Here is an 18,202-nt window from a genome sequence, read left to right on the forward strand (position 1 = left end):
GCTATTTTTCCTTGTGCATGGTAAGTGTTCCCTTGAGCTTCCCCTTCTTCCCCAAGTTTTGTATCTTCACCCTTGGAACCCTAATTTCCACAATTGGTACTAGAGTAGGCTTTAACACCCCTCACATAATTGCGGCATACCCTTGCTGCACTTTCTTGGATCAAGGTGACTATCGATAAGTATTTATAGGGACGCATAAAAGCTTTAAGATATTTGTATTTTCAAATTTTGGGTTTTGGCTCATTTTAATCTTTTTTCTAGCAAAGAAAGCACTTTACACCCAATTTTTCCATTTTGTGCAAAACATTTGGCAGTGCAATAGATACATAGTGCCCATTTTGGAGTCCTCTATAGATTGTTCTATAGAGCCCCACATTATTCTTGTGCAATTTTCCAAGCATATTGTTTGATGTTGGCAAGACATGAAATGGAGACAACTACTCCGCTACATGATACATCATATAATGGGTGCAAAGGAAATGCAAAATATTGTGCTTTGCCCTGATTGAGGTGTGCCCTCTATGGATATAGGGTTTCTTGAGGATGTTGTGGGTCCCATCAGTTTTTCCTATAGGTTGGTTCGCCGACCTTTAAGCACGCTTTGATTGGGCTTTGTATCAAACATTTTAGTATCTTACATATATGCATTAATATGTAGGATGCAAAGAGGCAAAGTTGTCTATTTGCATAGACTCAGAATCCACAATTATGTAAAATAATAATAAATGTGATTCCCACAAACATTAAATATCTCAAAGGAACTTGAGTATTATCGATGGGGGATGTCATTCTTGACAAGTCTCGTGCACATTTTTCTTGATGTGCTGCCATGTTCATATCTTCCAGTTGGAGACTAGTGATTGATGGCAGACTCAAAAGCTGTCGAGTTCAATGCATTGACGTTTATGATGTTGCAATAGGAGGCTCAGTCACAGAAAGCCAAGGTTAAGCATCAGTCTTTGTGGCTGCTTGAAGTATTCCTTCTTCGCATAGCAAGCTTGCGACTATAACTTCTGCAAATGTTTTGAGTCTAAGAGATGCAGAGACATAGTCAAGAAGAAGACGAATGCAGCTACTGTAAGGCACTTAATTAACATCATCAACCAATGATGTACATTGAAGGCAGAAGAAGCTCATAAGGAGGCATTATGGAGCTACTTCTTCTAGTACAAATTAAGGAGGGAGTACGTGCAATGTTTCAGCCAAAGGTTGCAAAATACGCAATTCTTGGACATATATAACTTGGTCATCTTAATTTTGCGGGTTTGCTTTGATTGTAGAACTCTGTCGGGTCACTTCATTGCTTCCTCTTGAGCCGCTATCTAAAATGTAAAGGCTATCTTTCGGACAAACCATTTTATAAGGTTAATTGCGTAAACCCTTCACTATGCCTGTGTGAGTACATGTCAAAAAAAAAAGTACCATTTTGGCTAGCTATGGGATTATCTACAAAGCAGAATGTCACCTAAAATAACAATGTTCCTACTTGAGGAAGAACAAAGTCACTTCTAAACGTGGCACAATGTATGGTTGTCAAAAGCCAAGCTTTGCCACATGCTTTGGCTTGAGGCTATCGCTAGTGTTGTCGATGTTCTTCACAAGAGCCCAACACAGTTTTGTAGTATATCACTTTGTACTGCTTGGCATGGCAAGAAGCCTTCTATTGGTCATTTGTGTGCCTCTGGTTGCTCAGGCTAAGCTATGGCCCACTGATAAAAGAAACAAACTCAAGTACAAGTTCCAACTTTGCATGCCAACTCGAATCCGAGCATAAAATTAGGCACCCTTGTGTAGAACTGGTTAGCCAAGGAGCCACTTCGATTCGGTCGAGTGCCTACATAAGGTGGGTCTCACATTTGTTTCAACATAGAGATAGCTACAAGAGTCATTGTCAACAACTTGTTGTCTATGCATGACTGTGTAGGGTCCTATGGTCCTAGCACAAAAGCCTGTCCACAAGTCCCAAGGGACCAATGGAAACAAAATGGAAACAATCTACTAAGGTCATAGAGGAGGTCTGATTTGCTGAATGATGCATTAGGCACAATTCAGCTCTATGCTAATTTGCAAGGAATAAACCAGATGAACTTGTACATTCTATCATGTATGCAAAAAGGCATGTACTACAATTTAAAGTCTCTTCATTAAGTATACATAGCTGTCATACACTTAAAAGGATCCCTCAGTTTTTCAATCGTCCCAAGAGCTTTCGATAGGAAGCAAGAGGCCTCCCTAGGGAGTGCACTGAACTCCGAGGAGGTGTATTCTAGGTAGGTGTGTGTTGCCATGTGACAGGCCCTATGATGTAACAGCATCAAATGCATTTGTAAGGAAACCCAAACTAACAAAGTTATGCTAAGAAGTCAGTGTTAGAACATTGAAGGCTATTGCCCTGGTGAACTGTTACTGATGTCTGTGCTACGCCTCACTTCCTGTGAGCCCGCAGGCCAACCCATTTGCACTGCAATCATCTGGCCTTGCGGTGACTCATCATTGCTACTTGCTGCATGTCCAGAGCTTTGGTTGTGAGGTGGACTCTCTTGCTTGCTGTCAGTCCTGTCATTCAGTGGTGGCTCAGGCGCTGCATTATTCCCTGTGTTTGCAGCTGGCACACCTGTGGATGTTGACAATTTGCTTGCATCATCCACTTTGGAGGGTTTGGTGTACGACTTCTTTGAGAGGCACAGGAAACTGCCAACCACTACCTGCAATAGAGAGGGAAAAACCACATTGGAATTTTGCCATAAGGTTAAGATGCTTGGCTAGCAGATATTAAGTTAATGTTGATCATTGTCTCTATGCGAAAATCACTGGTTTGATCAAAAGGGAGCATCCCTAAGAGAATTACCTGAACTGGACTAGCTGCCATCAACATTCCGGCAACACTTCCCCCAATGACCCTCCCATCTGGCCCTGCTAGAGACACACTAAGCCCACCCGTTCGGCAAAATTCTGTCACAAGGAAGGACCCAGAAAGAGAGAGAATCTCAAAACGCCCCTGTAGCTCAGAACGCACTACAGTGAATATCTTATAGCAAGCATTAACAAAAGCAGCTTGGTGCATACAAAAAGAAAGACTGACATCTTGGAGTTAGAGTTACCTCATAGGTCACTGTGCCGCCAGAAACGGCAGGCTGGCGAAGAGTGACATTTGATATGGCGCCATTTGCAGACAGGATACAAATTCCTCGGGGTCCTTGTTGCGAGAAGGACATTATTTTGGCTGCCACATCCTATCATACAGACAACATGAACATTCCAAACACGATACATGGTGTGGTCCCAACATTTAGCTGAAAAAATACCTCTCCTGCAGCAACCGTGATGGCATGAGGGGTAAAACCAGCACCCGCAGATGCACACAATAGGTCACCTGTCGTAGAAACATACAGCACTTGTCATGCACATACAAACCTTCCTCGTACCTTGCTTCATGTGTCCAAAATCTCTCTCTCTCTCTCTCTCACACACACAAAAGGGGGACTGATTTCCGTTGCTTGAAACTCCCTCAGAACACCCAAATGGTGCCGATTCAGGGGGCAAGTACAAAACTGAGTTACAAAGCATGTACCAACTTCAGTGTCCGATGTAATTGGGAAGGCACCATGTGCCGACGGAAAATAACAACCGAACAGACTTTCGCACAGTCTATCAAACCTGCAACACTTTAAATACTTGAATTTAAAGAGAAGTTTTAATGTCATAGGAATAATCCCAAGAGACCTTAAGATCTATCCAACAAGGCTTGAACTCTTGAGACCTTCTACTCAAGAGGGAACTGAGATAATCAATCTACCACACTTGGATGACAAAAAGGTTATTCCAGTTTCTTTTTCTTACTCATACACTCCTACACACTTCACCGAGACACAAAGTGGCGTCCCAATGCACCGGCTCCTCACCTAGGCACCGTTGTGGTATTTCTTTATTATTGATCTTCTTTGATACAACTGTCAGGAGGAGCACTCGTCCAAACTCTACAATTGCACAAGTGAGAAAATGACTCCCCCAAGGCCACTAAGTTATAGGCTCTTGGCCTCTTGCTTTACAAAGAGCTTAAAAGCTCATAATCATATGCTTTCATGCTTTTTTATCCAAAAAGCAATTAAAAGTCAAGGATTTTAACAATTGACCATAGTTACCCAGAATGCGGAACGGGAATGGCGACGGGCCTCCCTGCGGGACGGGGGATGGGAACGGGTCCAGAACGGGAAGCTTAAAAAACACCCAAAAAATGCAATTTTTAGCGTTGTGTGTTTGAATACAACTCTAATACCCACAAAAAACATGATTTGAAGACCATTCAACCTTATTATGACTTGATTATGATGTGCGGCGCCGCGGTCATGGTACATACACAACAGACACAATGCCCATACACAATAACACTTGCAATTACAGATTAGAGCTCTCAAATAATTGCAAGAGTAAAAGTCAAAGATAAGACTTAAAAGTTGAGCCGAGCAAAATACACTTTACGCTTAATTTTGGATAACAAGGCCAAAGCGCTACAAAAAAACCAAAGGTGAGATATACCATATGGCATAATGAGACTAAAAGGGAGGCAAACCACAATACAAAAAGACCAAAGGTGACAAATACCATATGGCATAAAGATGCTACAAAGTGGGCAAGTCGCAATACAAAAAGGTAAGGATAATGGATTATGGAAGTCCTAAAGTCTCAACTCTCAAGTCTCAAGACTCAAGACTCAAGAGCCACTAGCCTGAGAAGCCTCCCAATTCGTAGTAGCCGGTTGTACGTCATGCACTTCCTCCCATTCCTCATCATCAAGCTCTAGGCCCGGCTCGACCTCAACCATGAATGAAGTACCTGGTGTCGTTGCCTTTGTATCTCCACCTGCCTGAGGAGCCTCTTGCTCCATCTCCCACTGTGTAAAAGGATTTGTCTGTTTACCTGCACTCTGGCAAAGCATTTTCAAATTTGCGCTGACAAAAACAAGTTCATTTGCCTTCTCCACTCCAAGAGGATTCCTCTTCTTGGAAGCAATGTGGCTAAAGATACTCACAATTGCTCCAAGCATGAGGCACTAACTGACGTGTTGAGAATACGGATCGCCAATCTCTGAAGCTCAAGGCCATCATAGCCATAGTCCTCCCACCATAGCATTGAACTTATCTTCCTGCAATCAATCTGAGCATCTGGAAAGCCAAATGACCCCCGCATCTCTCTGTACTATCTCAACTGATCTCTGACAATGCGTCGCCCATCTCTATCTAGAACCATCTTATTTAAGATCTCTGTAAATTGGTTCACGACTTCTCAATCTGTCTCTTGTCCTGCACCTTGGAACTCTGGATCCACCGTGTACGCTGCCCCGTGTAAGGGAGAGGCATATGAATTCCACCTCGAGTTGCAAAGTGTATGGATCTCCTCATATCGCTCTACTTTCGGCTCACGCTGTGCAAGTTTCTCGATCATGCGGTCCATTGCCTCATAAACCTTGCCAATGCAAGGGTCCATGCCATCCAGAACTCGAAGCAAATGAACCACCCGTTTTACCTGTGCGTCCAGACTCTTGAGCTCCTTCCAGAACTCAAGATCCTCTGCCTTCTCTTTGCACAAAATCCCTGCAGCTCTCCTTGCATAGAGGGAGGTGGTGAACTCATCACTGATGAAGACTTGTCGGACCGCATTTTGACATTCAGACAACTTGCGCACAAGAAGAAAGTTGAATGCGAAGCGAGTGTCTGAATATTGTAGAAGCACTTTAGCTCCCGACCTCTTGAGGTACTCGCTCCGAACCAAGTTGTGATTCTTGATGAAAGTAACAATCTTCACTGCATCAGCAATGACTCGAGCGATCCATTCTAGCTTGCCGATGTCTTTTAGAAGGTTGTTCAAGCAGTGTGCCATGCAAAAGCACAGTGTCACATGCGGATAGTGGCCCTCTACAATAGCTGTTGCTGCCCTGTTTGATGCCTCCCCATCTGTGACAAAGGCCACCACGTGTTGCTCACAGATCGTTTCTATGGCCGCTGTCCACTCTACAGAGAGGGTATCAGCAGACTTGCCACTCTTGGTTGCATAATGAGAGTACAGAAAGTACGTCTCCCCACTTGAGTATGCGACGAGGCCATGGATAGATCTCTTCCTTGTATCACTCCACACGTCCGCAATGAGGGAAACGCCATGTTTTTCCCAAAGCCGTTGAATATTGAGTGTTCCTTGCTCCACAATCGCCTTCTCTTGATCGAAAAGTGGTTCCAAGAGCCTTCGAAGATGGCGGCACAAAGCAGGTGTCGTACTCTCCTATCCCCTGCACCATAACTTTCCAATACTCTGACCTATTTCGATCACACATAGAAGAGGTTAGTATGGTAATTGATTATTCATAGTTTAAACTTTAGAGATCATAGTGGCGGAAACGACGATAATGGAAGAAATGAGAGAGAAGATCGATAAAGGATACCTCCCCGCGACAAATGGGATATAGTCGTGATTGAAGAATCAGGCCATGGCGGCATCCACCTCTCCTTTTCTTTTTTGGGTCCCAAGAGGTGGCAAAAGTCCTTTGGCGACGAATTGGACCCGATAAAGATCCACCGCCACCGGGTAGAGGAGGAGGAAAAATGAGGGTCTTTGGGTCGATACCTTGCATGCGGGCTTGGCTTTATGGTTGAATTGTGATCCTTTTCCTTGAGGGGGGCGCCAAGGTTTGGGGCCAATACTCTCTGGGGTGGAATTCCGCCACTCCGTGTCGCGTGTGCTCTCTCTCTCTCTCTCTCTCTCTCTCTCTCTCTCTCTCTCTCTCTCTCTCTCTCTCTCTCTCTCTCTCTCAGTTCAGTTGTTATTGAAGTGCTAAAAGTCTGTTCAATCTATTCTTTTCTATTGGCACGTGGTGCCCGTCCTGTGACAGTGGTATCAGAGCTTCACGCGTGTGCTTTTCTCAAAGCATACCAATCCTACCAAAGAGCACACAGAGCAAGATTGCACTTCCAAAGTTCATTGGAAATGTTGTCTTTGTGCTCCGACCCCAAACTTATTAGACATTCCCACCCTTACTTCATCGCGCATCGAGCGCGCTCCCGTCTTCATCACTCATGTCTTACAAGGCATAAGCCATAAAAATCACTTGCAGAGAGAATTACAACTTTTTTTTCGAGCTGCCATTTTTCTCAGAGGCAGTGCATGCGGTGGTGGATACCTCTAGCTACCAAGCCGCATGCTCAGAGCACTTCACAAGCTTTCAAGAAAATTTTTACCCGAAGTTATATGGTTTCTGGCATCTTCCTTTGGAGTGCAACTTCTGGTAGAGTGGGGTATCTTCTCAAGCTGATAACCTTGGAGGTCCAGTGTGATTGCTATGTCTTGGGGCTACCATCCCCACTGTCTGTCCAAGAGCTGATGGACCATGCTATGGTCGTCTACGACCTTATGGAAGAAATCTAACCCTAATTTTTGGTGTAGGTTTCAGGCTGATGTCTAGATTGCTTTTTAAGTTTGAATTTTGTTTGAAAACTTGTTTGGTGATCCTCTTTAAAATTTGTTTGAAATGGATGGTATTTGTCATGAACCTATCTTGGTGCCGATTTAAACTGTTTGACTCCGGTTTGAATACTGGTTTCAATTCTTGGTGATTTACTCTCGCGTGGAGTAGTGAGAAATGGTGTTTGAAAATGCTTGCAAATACTCATGGCAAGGACCCTTGTGGTTATTGGCGGGGGGAGTATTGAATGCTTTAAAAAAAAATTGTTGTTATTACTCTCGGCCCGAACCTGGATGGTCTTTTGGGAGGAGTATTGAAAAGTCTGAGCAGTGCACCTCCAAACGACGCAGGCTACGGTCTGGGAGGCGTTTGGTTGTAAAAGGCCTCTATATCTCCCTGCCCGAATCTTTTTTAGGTTATGCGGGAGGAGTGTTCATCGGCGGCTTTATGTTTCTATGTCTTGTAGCATGCATATGTGAGCATTCGTGTTGCATTGTGATGTGCCAACCACTGAATATTCCTTATTTCTGGAAAGTGAACGACCAAGGATATCAAGAGTTCCGATTTGGAATGAGACTCCTTATTGGATGAGATTCTTCTGGGAAGCCAACGACCCAAGAAATCAAGAGCTTCGATTTGCAATGAGAAAACTGATTTGTCCCTCGGAATGACCCTTGGAAATTTTTTTGCCACTTGAGTTGTTTTGCAGATATGTTGTAATCGTGGACGATTACTTTCTTTCAAGGAGAGATGTCACAAACCGCTAACGTGTCAAGCCACTGAAGAACGGAACCAACCTGCAAATCCCGGCTCAAAGGCCTAAACCCTAAGCGAAGAAGCTGAAGCAGTAGGAGAAGTTTTACCGACTTACAAAGTCTTGCCAGGTGGCCTATTTTTAAAGAAGAGTTCCCGCCAACTTATGGGACCCATCTGATGGGGCCCAAGTGACACAGAGAGAAAATAAAGCAAAACCCACATGCGTAGAAGACAGGGTAGTTTTCGTTCGACGTACAGGACGTCTAGTACCGTTCGGTCGGACCCGTTCTGTTCCGTACGTTTAGTCCGTTCTGTACGATCGAAAAATGTAGCCGTTTATGACCGTTGGCGGCAGTTTTTGCACGCGTTAGTGGGCGTTTAGGGAGCCGTTTTGGAGCATGTTTGCAATCATGTGGCATGTACCAATGCCTATTGCCATGCTCTCCCTCTCACATCCATAATGCCCCATGCTCTCCCTCTCCCGTGCTCTTCCTCTTCCTATAATCTATTTAAGCAACTCCTCCACCTTGTTCTCAACACAACTTACAAGCTACAAGCTCTAGCCTCTCAATGCTCTCATCATCCATGTGCTCCCATTGAAGCTCTCAAGTGACAAGGCTCAAGCTCTCCTTCTCTCCCTTGGGTTTCTCCCCCTCAAGCTCCCATTGAAGCTCTCGAGTCTCAAGTGACAAGCTCTCCATCATCTCTCCCTTGGGTCTCTCCCTCTCAAGCTCTCATAATTGTAATCTGTCTAAATGTCAAGTTTCTTTAAGGCCTAAGCCTTAGGCTTAAGAATTATTTGTTTTTTTTATATTTTGAACGTACATAACGTCATCGTACATCGTAATGTTTTTTAGTTCGTTTAGTACCGCACATCGTCGTACGTGTACAAAACGTACAAGACCGTACGAGACCACCCTGGTAGAAGATGATGACGGGTGGTAGCTATACGGAGAGCTCGCAAATCGCGCTGACTGCTGACGTGGCAACTTGTACAGATCCCCGATTTTTGCATTGACTTGCTGATGTGGCAGCCTGTATGGATTTCTGTGATTTACGCTGGCTGATTTTCAGTGCTAGCTTTTGGGCAAAATGTTTTTGAGTTTGATTGCTTTTCAAGGCCAAGGGCCGTGTGCAGTGTGTGTGTAGTGTATCTCTTCAGTTGGTTGTTTTGAAGCATCTAAGGTTTGTTCAATCTGTTCTTTCCCGTGGTGCCCTTCTCATTACAGACAGGTGAAAGGAGAAAAAGATTTAACACTCTTTGACCATGGACCTTTCAAAAATTTCCTCTCCAAACATTTCACAACTCTAGGCATTGACTTTGCCCAACTACGTGATTCTCTTCTGGCTATGGGTGACGGTGTGCCGATCAAGGCTCATTTCTGAAGGGTGGCCCTCTTATCATTCATTTGAAGGGTAAATTTTTAGCTATCCTTCATTAAGCTATATTTAGGCAAAAATTAGAAGGGCTACTCAAAGATTTTTCAATATTCTATCTTTTTTTGAAGGGTAAAAATATTTTTGCCCTTCACTGAAGGGTAAAAGTGCCTCCGAAGGGCGTCGAAGCCTTCAAAAATTAGCCCTGGTGCCGATGTCTCCTTTGATTGGTTCTCTCCATGTGAAAGTGATTCTCTTCTGGCTATAGGTGACTTTGCCCAACTACGTGATTCTCTTCTAGCTATAGGTGACATGGTGCCGATGTCTCCTTTGATTGGTTCTCTCCATGTGAAAGTGCAAGATTACTTTGGTTCAAGTAACTTCCATATCACGAGGTTACCTCACTGTGATGTTCTATTGGGAATGTTGCATTGGATCCCCAGAAGAAAGTCATAAACATTTTGGTCGTAATGTTTGGTTTCTATTAGTAAGATAAGGCTGATACAAACCCATTGTGTAATGTTGTTTCGGTGTTAAACATCGTAAAGACAATCTAGCAGGGTATGTGTGTTAAAGACATACATAGTTACCCGGAACGGGGAATGCAAAACAGAAACATGCATGAAATGTCATTCCCTATTTCGGATACTCAAGTCTGAAACACGAAACGGGGATCCGAAATGGGAAATTGGGATGGGACAGGGGAATGGAGATCTAAAAATGGCCATTCCCTGTAACTATGGTTAAATATACTAGGGGTCTGTGTCGAGAAGGTACATGCCATTACTCAATTGCTACACTAGATCCACGCTGAAACTCAGTGACACTCCTTGGTCGTTAACCGGCTGAAAAACAAAGAAACACAAGGGTTCTTCTCAACGAAATCGTACCAAACTCTAGTTAGTCCCTCTCCGAATGCAAAAACACTGAATCTGAGGCAAACTCCAAGACGAAAACGCAGCCACAAGTTCTGCATCCATTAGGGGTCGTCAAGCCTCGACTCTGATACAATGTCAAAGTGCCGTAGCAGGTGTGGTGACAAGGGAACGCATGGGGGGGAGAGAGGAGGAGAGGAGAGAGAGTGGCCAAGCCCTGTGGGGCACAACTCTACAAACTCAAGAGAGTACAAGGCTACACATCCCTGCCAGAATGGGGGCACCCCCTCTCCTTATTCAAGGAGTGAACAAACTTACTCGACCCAGATCCTAAAACCCCACAACCCATAAATGGGGAAAACTGGGGAAAAAATAGGACACCCAACGAAGAGGCCTACAAGTGATTGGCCAGACAAAAACTAGAAAATCCCCCCACATGCCCAGAATCTCAAAAGGCCTCTGTAATATTTTTAGCTATGGCTACAGATGAATGAAAATGCTTTCTGTGTACACAAAATAGATTTATGAATTTATTGGTGCCAAGTAATAAATTAAATGAATGGGTAAATTTTCTGGTGCAATGTGCCATCTGGAAATTTATTTGTGTCCAAGACTCTGGAGTAGTTTACACACACACAGAGAATTCTCTCTCGACTCTCAGTTCAGCCCTCTCTCTCTCTCCCTTCAACGATTTCATGCTCTGGCGTCCATAAAGGCCGTGCAGGAGATTACAGAACACGCGGCGAAGGTAGTGGGCAGCCATAAGAGCTTATGTGCGTCCCTGAAGGAATAGCCGCACTCAGGCTGCAAGGAATAGCCGCACTTAGACAAGCATAGTACCGATTGCCCATGCAAACTTCAGCACTCTGTCAAATTCCAAAAGCAGTTTTCAACCAAGTAGTACTCGTTTGGGCACCTCCTATGCAAGCCGATAACAGAAGGGACCTCTCTTGCCAAGAAGATTCTATATATATATATATATATATATACTCCTATGCAAGCCAATAACAGAAGGGACCTCTCCTACCAAGAAGATTCTAATAATGAAGCAAGCATAGTGTTGCTAAATGGACTATTTTCTTATTTTTCTAAGTAATTTCTTTTTATTGAGATTAGAATAATTGAATGTGTGCACTTGAACCGTAAGGTTAGGAACTCTAGATCTACTGAAATTATTACAAGCCATCAGGAACGGACAACTCTCATGTGTCATATGATGGGTGACATTAAACATCGGGAAGCGGTTGTACCGTTAGTTCGGTAGAAGAGACCGGGAAACGAATATCTCTGATGCGTCATGTGATGGGGTGACGGGAGCATCGGAAAGGGAATATTTCATTGGTCTGGCAAGAAACCCGAACTGGAGAGAGGAATTCGCGTAAAGACGCAAGCACAAGAATAAAGATGGGTTCTCAGAATCTTTACCTAAAAAGTGGAATATTTTAACGGGTTTTCTGAGAAAAGCAGACGCTTTCCCGCGAGGAATCTGTGTTTGCATTGCATCTGTGCCTGAGAACTGCACCCGGGGACGCCTCGAATGTGCCTGTGTAGCATCAAGTTTCAGCTCACTGAGTTTTATTGAGTTTTGTCCAGCTTCACATTTTTCTATAAGAGTGATCGGCAGCCCACTTAATAAATGGGCAGCCCATTAAAAATAAAGCAAGAGCTTATAAGAAAAGCAACAGCGATCTCTGTACATAGCAAAAACAGCCAACATTGTTTCGAACTGTGTTGAACTCCTCCCTCAACTCTGTTTAGTTGAAAGATTATTTATTTTCAGCTTGTTGATTATTCGTGTGTGCTCTCGTTTGTGATAATGGTATCAGAGCTCGAATTCCTCTTTTTCTCTACCAAGAAGGACAATTCTGGGAGGAACGGGAATAACCATGTCGGACCAAGGGAGAAGCGCCGAAGAGGAACTTCAGCAAGTGCTAGCTCAGCTTGCGGAATTGCAACAACTTCTCACGTTGCCAGATGTCCATAAGATTTTGGACAAACTTAAGAACACGCAAGGAACAGATGACGGTGGGCATCGGGAAAATACTGCGGGTGGTGCAAAACCGCAGGAGGAGCATGCGGAGGATGGTGCCGATATGCGCAAGGGATCTTCGGGTTGGAACAAACGGCCTACAAAGAACAAAGGCCAGGAAAAGGAAGTTTCTCTACCATATGAAAGCAAGGATGTCTCTATCTTACTCTACTGATTATACTACTTCCACTTCTCATTCAGTATCTAAATCTTCTCCCAAGAAGAAACAAGCCACTACTACTACTACCCTACGTAAAACTAAAGAAAAGCTCAGATTCAAGAACGATAGTCGCAAGCCTCATCGCTACATGAGGATTTTCAGATCTGGCGACAAGGATGTCAAGCTTGACAGCTATACTAGACGGAGAGATATCTCTAAAGCACTGTCCTTTATTAAGCAGTTTGAAGTTTCTTTCGCTAATGATCAATTCACGAAAAAATCCAAGTTGCGCCATGTTGGGATGTATCTCAAGGAGACGGCAAGCATCTAGTGGTTAGCCAAGATTCTAGAAGGCTCTCAAGCCAAAACATGGACTCAATTCAAAGCTGAATTTTATGAACAATTCCTTACACCAGATTTCGAGAAGGACATCCAGAAGGAATCGGATTGGCTCACCCAGAGAGAACATGAGAAAGTCACCACTTATGTTGACAAGTATTGATCGGTTCTTCTAAAAGTTACTCCTTTTATGAAGATTTACAACGAGGAAAAGATGCAAAAATTCGAAGCGGGTCTATGAAGGTGTATCCTCATAATACCCTTTATAGGATGATGGAGTCCGCAATCATTGTTGAGGACCTACACTCTTAACTACAGAAGAGATACTCCAACCGGAGCAGACCATCCATCATCAGGACCGGACACTTAAGTCTAGGAAAATTACACTTTGGATGCTCAAGGGACAATTGCGCAAGAATTAGCATCCTATTCCCGAGTTCTTGGAAGGATGTACAAGCACTACACTTGAGGAAACAGTTTAGAAGCCAGAGGGATGTTGCTAAATAGACTATCTTCTTATTTTTCTGAGTAATTTCTTTTTATTGAAATTAGAATAATTGAATGTGTGCACTTGAACCGTAAGGTTAGGAACTCTAGGTCTACTGGAATTATTAAAAGCCATCAGGAACGGACAACTTTGATGTGTCATATGATGGGCGACATTAAACATTGGGAAGAGGTTGTACCGTTAGTTCAGTAGGAGAGACCGAGAAACGAATATTCCTGATGCATCACGTGATGGGGTGACAGGAGCATCGGAAAGGAAATATTTCGTTGGTCTGGCAAGAAACCCAAACTCGAAAGAGGAATACGCAGAAAGACGCAAGCACAAGAATAAAGATTGATTCTCAGAATCTTTTTCTAAAAAGCGGAATATTTTAGCGGGTTTTCAAAGAAAAGCAGACGCTTTCCCGCGAGGAATCTGTGTTTGCGTTGCATCTGTGCCTAAAAACTGTACCCGGGGACGCCAGGAATGTGCCTATATAGCATCAATTTTCAGCTCACCGAGTTTTATTGAGTTTTGTCCACGTTCACATTTTTCTATTAAGAGTGATCGGCCGCCCACTTAATAAATGGGCAGCCCATTAAAAATAACGCAAGAGCTTATAAGAAAAGCACCAGCGATCTCTGTACACAGCAAAAACAGTCAACACTGTTTCTCTCTCCTCTCTCTAGCTACCAAAACCAGCCTCACTCTCCTCTCTCTAAAATCTGCCGCCAGCCCTCACTCTCTCTGTTATCTTTGGCCTGGTTCGGACCGGCTATTCTTGCCTGTCCTCAGAACCTATTAAAGCAACACTCGCCCCCTCTCTGGGACAAAGATTTATGCCAGTGCTAGTTGGGAAGGGGACTTTGCTCGAAAGAAGACGCAAGTGATCGCGAGACTACGGAGCACGGAGGTCGCTTTTCCGTGCAAAGAGCGACGGGTATCAATTGTGGATTCGCCATACGAATTGTTGTCCCATTTTTGTGTGTGTTTGCAGGTACTTCATCGCGAAGGAGAAGTGGGAAGGCCTCGGTCTATGCTTGGAAATTCCAAGAACGGGATTCAGAAATTGTCTGCAGAGCCTTGACTCCGAGTACAGACGGAAAAAGGATTGAGAACTCGTCTCTCCGATTTCCCTGACTAGAAGGAACGACCATCGAATCTGAACATTAGAACGGAGGGGTTTTCTTCGATTCTTGTGCTTGTAACAAGATTCTCCCTAATAAAGATTATCTTTGAGGGGGAGGACCAACCCATCTTTTGGTCCCAAATACTATGTCGAACTTCTCCCTCAACTCTGTTTAATTGAAAAATTATTTATTTTCAACTTGTTGATTATTCGTGTGTGCTCCCGTTTGTGACACGTAGCCTTTCTCACCTACATGTATCGTATATTTCAGCCAATGGGCTCATGTACGTATGCATTTTTATGCATCAGAATAGCCTCCGAGTTAAAGAATATTGTGCGCTTTTCCGGTTTATGTGCTTGTAACAGAACTAATAGAAAATCTCCTCAAGGGGGGGAGTCGAGGACCAGCCCATCTTCTAGTCCCAAGTGTTGTGTTCTTTTTTGCATTGTCTTCTCAATATTATTATGTGCGGAGTATTTAAGTGCACGCTTCCGTTTTTGTGACAGCTTGACAAGGCTGAGCACAGTCACAAAGGAGCCCTCACTCACAAGATCTAGACTGGGGAACCTGGGAGATGACCTCCCAAAAATCTAGCACAATCCACACACTGGAATAAGAACAAAGGTAATGCACCCTCCAGATTGTTCTTGTGCAGATTGTCATATTGCTTTCTTTTAGAGATGAACATTAAATAAGCATTTCACATTGTACGCAGCTCTCACAGCACACCCTAAGGCAAGCTCCAGCCACACACAATTCATAGAGCCAAGAGCTCACAACACACACACACACACACACACATTAACACTAACAACCTGGTACACTGGGAGGGGCAATCCATTGCACAGCACAAGAAGACAGCACTAACTGTTGGAACTTGGCCACAAGAGCACCAGGCAACCAGGCACTAATTGGGCACCAAGTCAGTAAAGGAGTGAGTGACAGGCAACGGTCCCAAGGGCTGCCTCTCGGTAAGGGACTCACGCTCTCTCTCTCTCTCTCTCTCTCTCTCTCTCTCTCTCTCTCTCTCTCTCTCATGCACACAAATTGACATCATCCAACAGCACAAAATCCTATATAAAACCAAACACCTTATCAGGCTCACAATAGAACAATAGAAGAAAATTGGAGTAGCACAAGTTACCTAGAGCTGCAAGCTGCTGGTTCTTGCCAGATCCAGGAGGACGTCCTCGGCCACGCTTTTGAAGGGGTGAAAGCGGGTTCATGCTTGGTGGAGACGGGAATTGCTTGATTGTAATAGTGACTGTACCGTCTGGGCCATACTTGCGAGGACGGCCCCGCTTCTTTTTCATGGAACCAGTGTCTCCAAAGCTAGGATTTGGAAGGCTGGTAGGGGCACCAGAGTGAGGGACAATAGCCGTAGCCATGTTGGCAGGCATGTATGCTGGTGGGGAGATAGCAGCCAAAGGAGTCGCCGCAATAGTATGCATGGAGTTTTGATCTGAGTTGGTAGCAGGGGTACTCGAGCTTGGCTGCGAGGATGGAGGTGTTGCCCTCGTAGCATCGGGCCGTAAGGGTGATGTGGGTGTCGGCATGTTTGCAAAATCTGAAACTGCCTTAGGATGTGTCCCATTAAAGGTTGCCGCAGCTGCTGCTGCTGGTGCGCCCACGGGATCTTTGAACTCCATACGCTACAGTAGCTTTTTAGGCACCTAATTGTGTGTGCAAATGCTCCCTAGAAAAGGATGCTCCTTCTGTGAAAATTTTGTCTTGCTGGAGAAATGTCCATAGAACCTTGTCTACTCTGTGCTGTGTTGGTTGCTTTAGCAAAGCTCACTTCCACCTTGTTTCAAACAGAGAAGGCACCCACGAACAGAATTTGCTTCTTATATGCCTCCAAAACAACAGATCAGAGTTCCATTGCTCCCCTGAATTTCAAAATAATGAAAATGCAGGGAGAAATCTTGCAATTGAACCAGAATTGAATCATTTTCATGAATTAGCATATGGCATTCTTGCAAATCTTTGTAGCAAAAAACCTCCATGAATTGAATGAAAATCATCACACTGGCCACCATTTAACGAGCTTCTTTTTGTATGTTTTACTGACTAAAACTTGCAAATCTTGACAAATTCTTGTGCAAAAACCAGCAATTTTCAGCACAATTACGTCCAAAAACCCACCAAACTTTCAACTAAGTTATTGTTGAAAAGGGCAAAAAAACCCTTTTAATTGATCAACTTAACAGGGAATGACGAGATTATTTTTTCAGAAGAATGGAAAATTGGCTTACCCCAAGGTAAAATCGACTTGCTAAGGTCCAAATTCTTCAGATTTTCTGCACAAATTCTCGATTTCTGCTAAAGAACTCCTTTCTCTGCAAAGGGGACAAAAAAAGAAAATTATATCTGCTCAAGTGAACCTCACAATGAATTTCCCTCAGAAAAGCCAATTCCCAAAAGCTGAGCAGAACATTGTGAAACCCTAACCCTAATTTTTCAAGCTGGGCAAAATGGGAAAGAAAAAGCTAAGTTACCTAACCCCAATTGAGCAGGAGAAAAGAAAAACGCAGAGAGACAGCGAGAGCGGAAGAGGAGAAATTGCAAATAATGGATTCCAAAAATAAAAGAAAAAAACCCTCAAAAAGATAAATAAAAAAGTAAGAGAAAAGTAAATTAGCAGCAGGACTCAAAATTGGCGGTAATTTTGGCGGGGGCGCGGGTCCCCAGAAAAAATAAAGCGGAAAATGTTTTAATTATTTGAAAACGAAGGGTGTCTTATCTAAAAAGTGATCTTTCTAGCGTCTTTTTCAGGCTTTGAAAAAAGAGACTTTAAAATTGGTTTAAAATATTCGGAAAATCACTTTTTTATTTTGCGCTTGAGGTGTACTTGCGGAAGAAAATCTTCTCCAAATCCACAGTTTGAAAATTTGGTGCGATGCATTATTGCCTTTCTGCAGGCCTGCCCAATTTTGATTTTCTTTGTTTACCGAATCAAAATTAACTTCTGCCAAAGAAAATATTTTTTATGCCGAGACTTCTTCTTTATATGTTTTTTAACAGCAGGCCATAATTCTCAAAATTCTTTTTAAATTTTATTCGCTTCGGGTTTGTCAATTTTCATCACCGGCGTCTTATTTTAAGGAAGGAATAAACAGTTCGAAATTCAAATATAAAAACCTGTCATTTTCCGCAGTTAATATGCTTATTTTTGGGGAAAAATAAGCATAATAATATGGGAAAAATGCTGAACTCGCCACAGAAGTAAATTTTCATGATATAAATATCTTTCCCGTTTCAAAAATAAAAATTTGCGACTGAAATAATTTTTGTGAAATTATAAATGAAACCTTCGAACATTTTTACGTGCCCCGAATTTCGAGCGGTAAAATTTCAAGAAGTCATTTATTTTAATGCATTTTTACATTTCTCGAATTTCAAAAAAGCACTTTTCCTTGCGGTATGTATTTGCTGTTTGAAAAATAAAAAGTGTACGCGTTTTTTCCTTCGAGCTACTTTCTTTGTGACTATTATTTTCGCCTTTTCGATAATAATTACTTTCTTTTGTAAATTTTGTATTTTCGAGAAGGGAACAGACTATACAGACTTTCGAAATTTGAAATAATTGATAAATAAAT

General features: G+C 43.1%; 1 protein-coding gene across 3 annotated transcripts; it reads right to left on the reverse strand.

Annotated features, from left to right (window-relative positions):
* Positions 1 to 2,121: 2,121 nt before the first annotated feature.
* On the reverse strand, positions 2,122 to 17,222 carry LOC147437922 (AT-hook motif nuclear-localized protein 11-like). Of its 3 annotated transcripts, none has more exons than XM_086487325.1 (7): positions 17,102 to 17,222; positions 16,859 to 16,942; positions 15,748 to 16,492; positions 3,306 to 3,373; positions 3,102 to 3,233; positions 2,849 to 2,998; positions 2,122 to 2,705 (listed from the first exon to the last, which is right to left on the reverse strand). In XM_086487325.1, exons 3-7 carry the CDS (start codon positions 16,250 to 16,252, stop codon positions 2,385 to 2,387), a joined length of 1,176 nt encoding a protein of 391 aa, XP_086343451.1. In that variant the 5' UTR covers positions 16,253 to 16,492; positions 16,859 to 16,942; positions 17,102 to 17,222; the 3' UTR covers positions 2,122 to 2,384. The 3 variants fall into 3 exon arrangements, with proteins under 3 accessions (XP_086343451.1, XP_086343454.1, XP_086343452.1); XM_086487328.1 differs by having other exon boundaries at positions 15,748 to 16,527; XM_086487326.1 differs by lacking the exon at positions 17,102 to 17,222 and having other exon boundaries at positions 15,748 to 16,527; positions 16,859 to 17,091.
* Between the last annotated feature and the right edge of the window lie 980 nt (positions 17,223 to 18,202).

This window comes from Adiantum capillus-veneris, chromosome 17 (assembly GCF_014529385.1).
Source record: "Adiantum capillus-veneris isolate H3 chromosome 17, ASM1452938v2, whole genome shotgun sequence".
NCBI lineage: Eukaryota > Viridiplantae > Streptophyta > Polypodiopsida > Polypodiales > Pteridaceae > Adiantum > Adiantum capillus-veneris.

What these genes read in the sequence shown, in the direction of transcription:
- LOC147437922 (XM_086487325.1), bottom strand. Translation starts at nt 16,252, where the DNA reads ATGGAGTTCAAAGATCCCGTGGGCGCACCAGCAGCAGCAGCTGCGGCA. An exon ending in GCGGCACAGTGACCTATGAG is followed by an intron (nt 2,999 to 3,101) that starts GTAACTCTAACT and finishes TCTGAGCTACAG; the next exon opens with GGGCGTTTTGAGATTCTCTC. An exon ending in TGGCAGCTAGTCCAGTTCAG is followed by an intron (nt 2,706 to 2,848) that starts GTAATTCTCTTA and finishes TCTCTATTGCAG; the next exon opens with GTAGTGGTTGGCAGTTTCCT.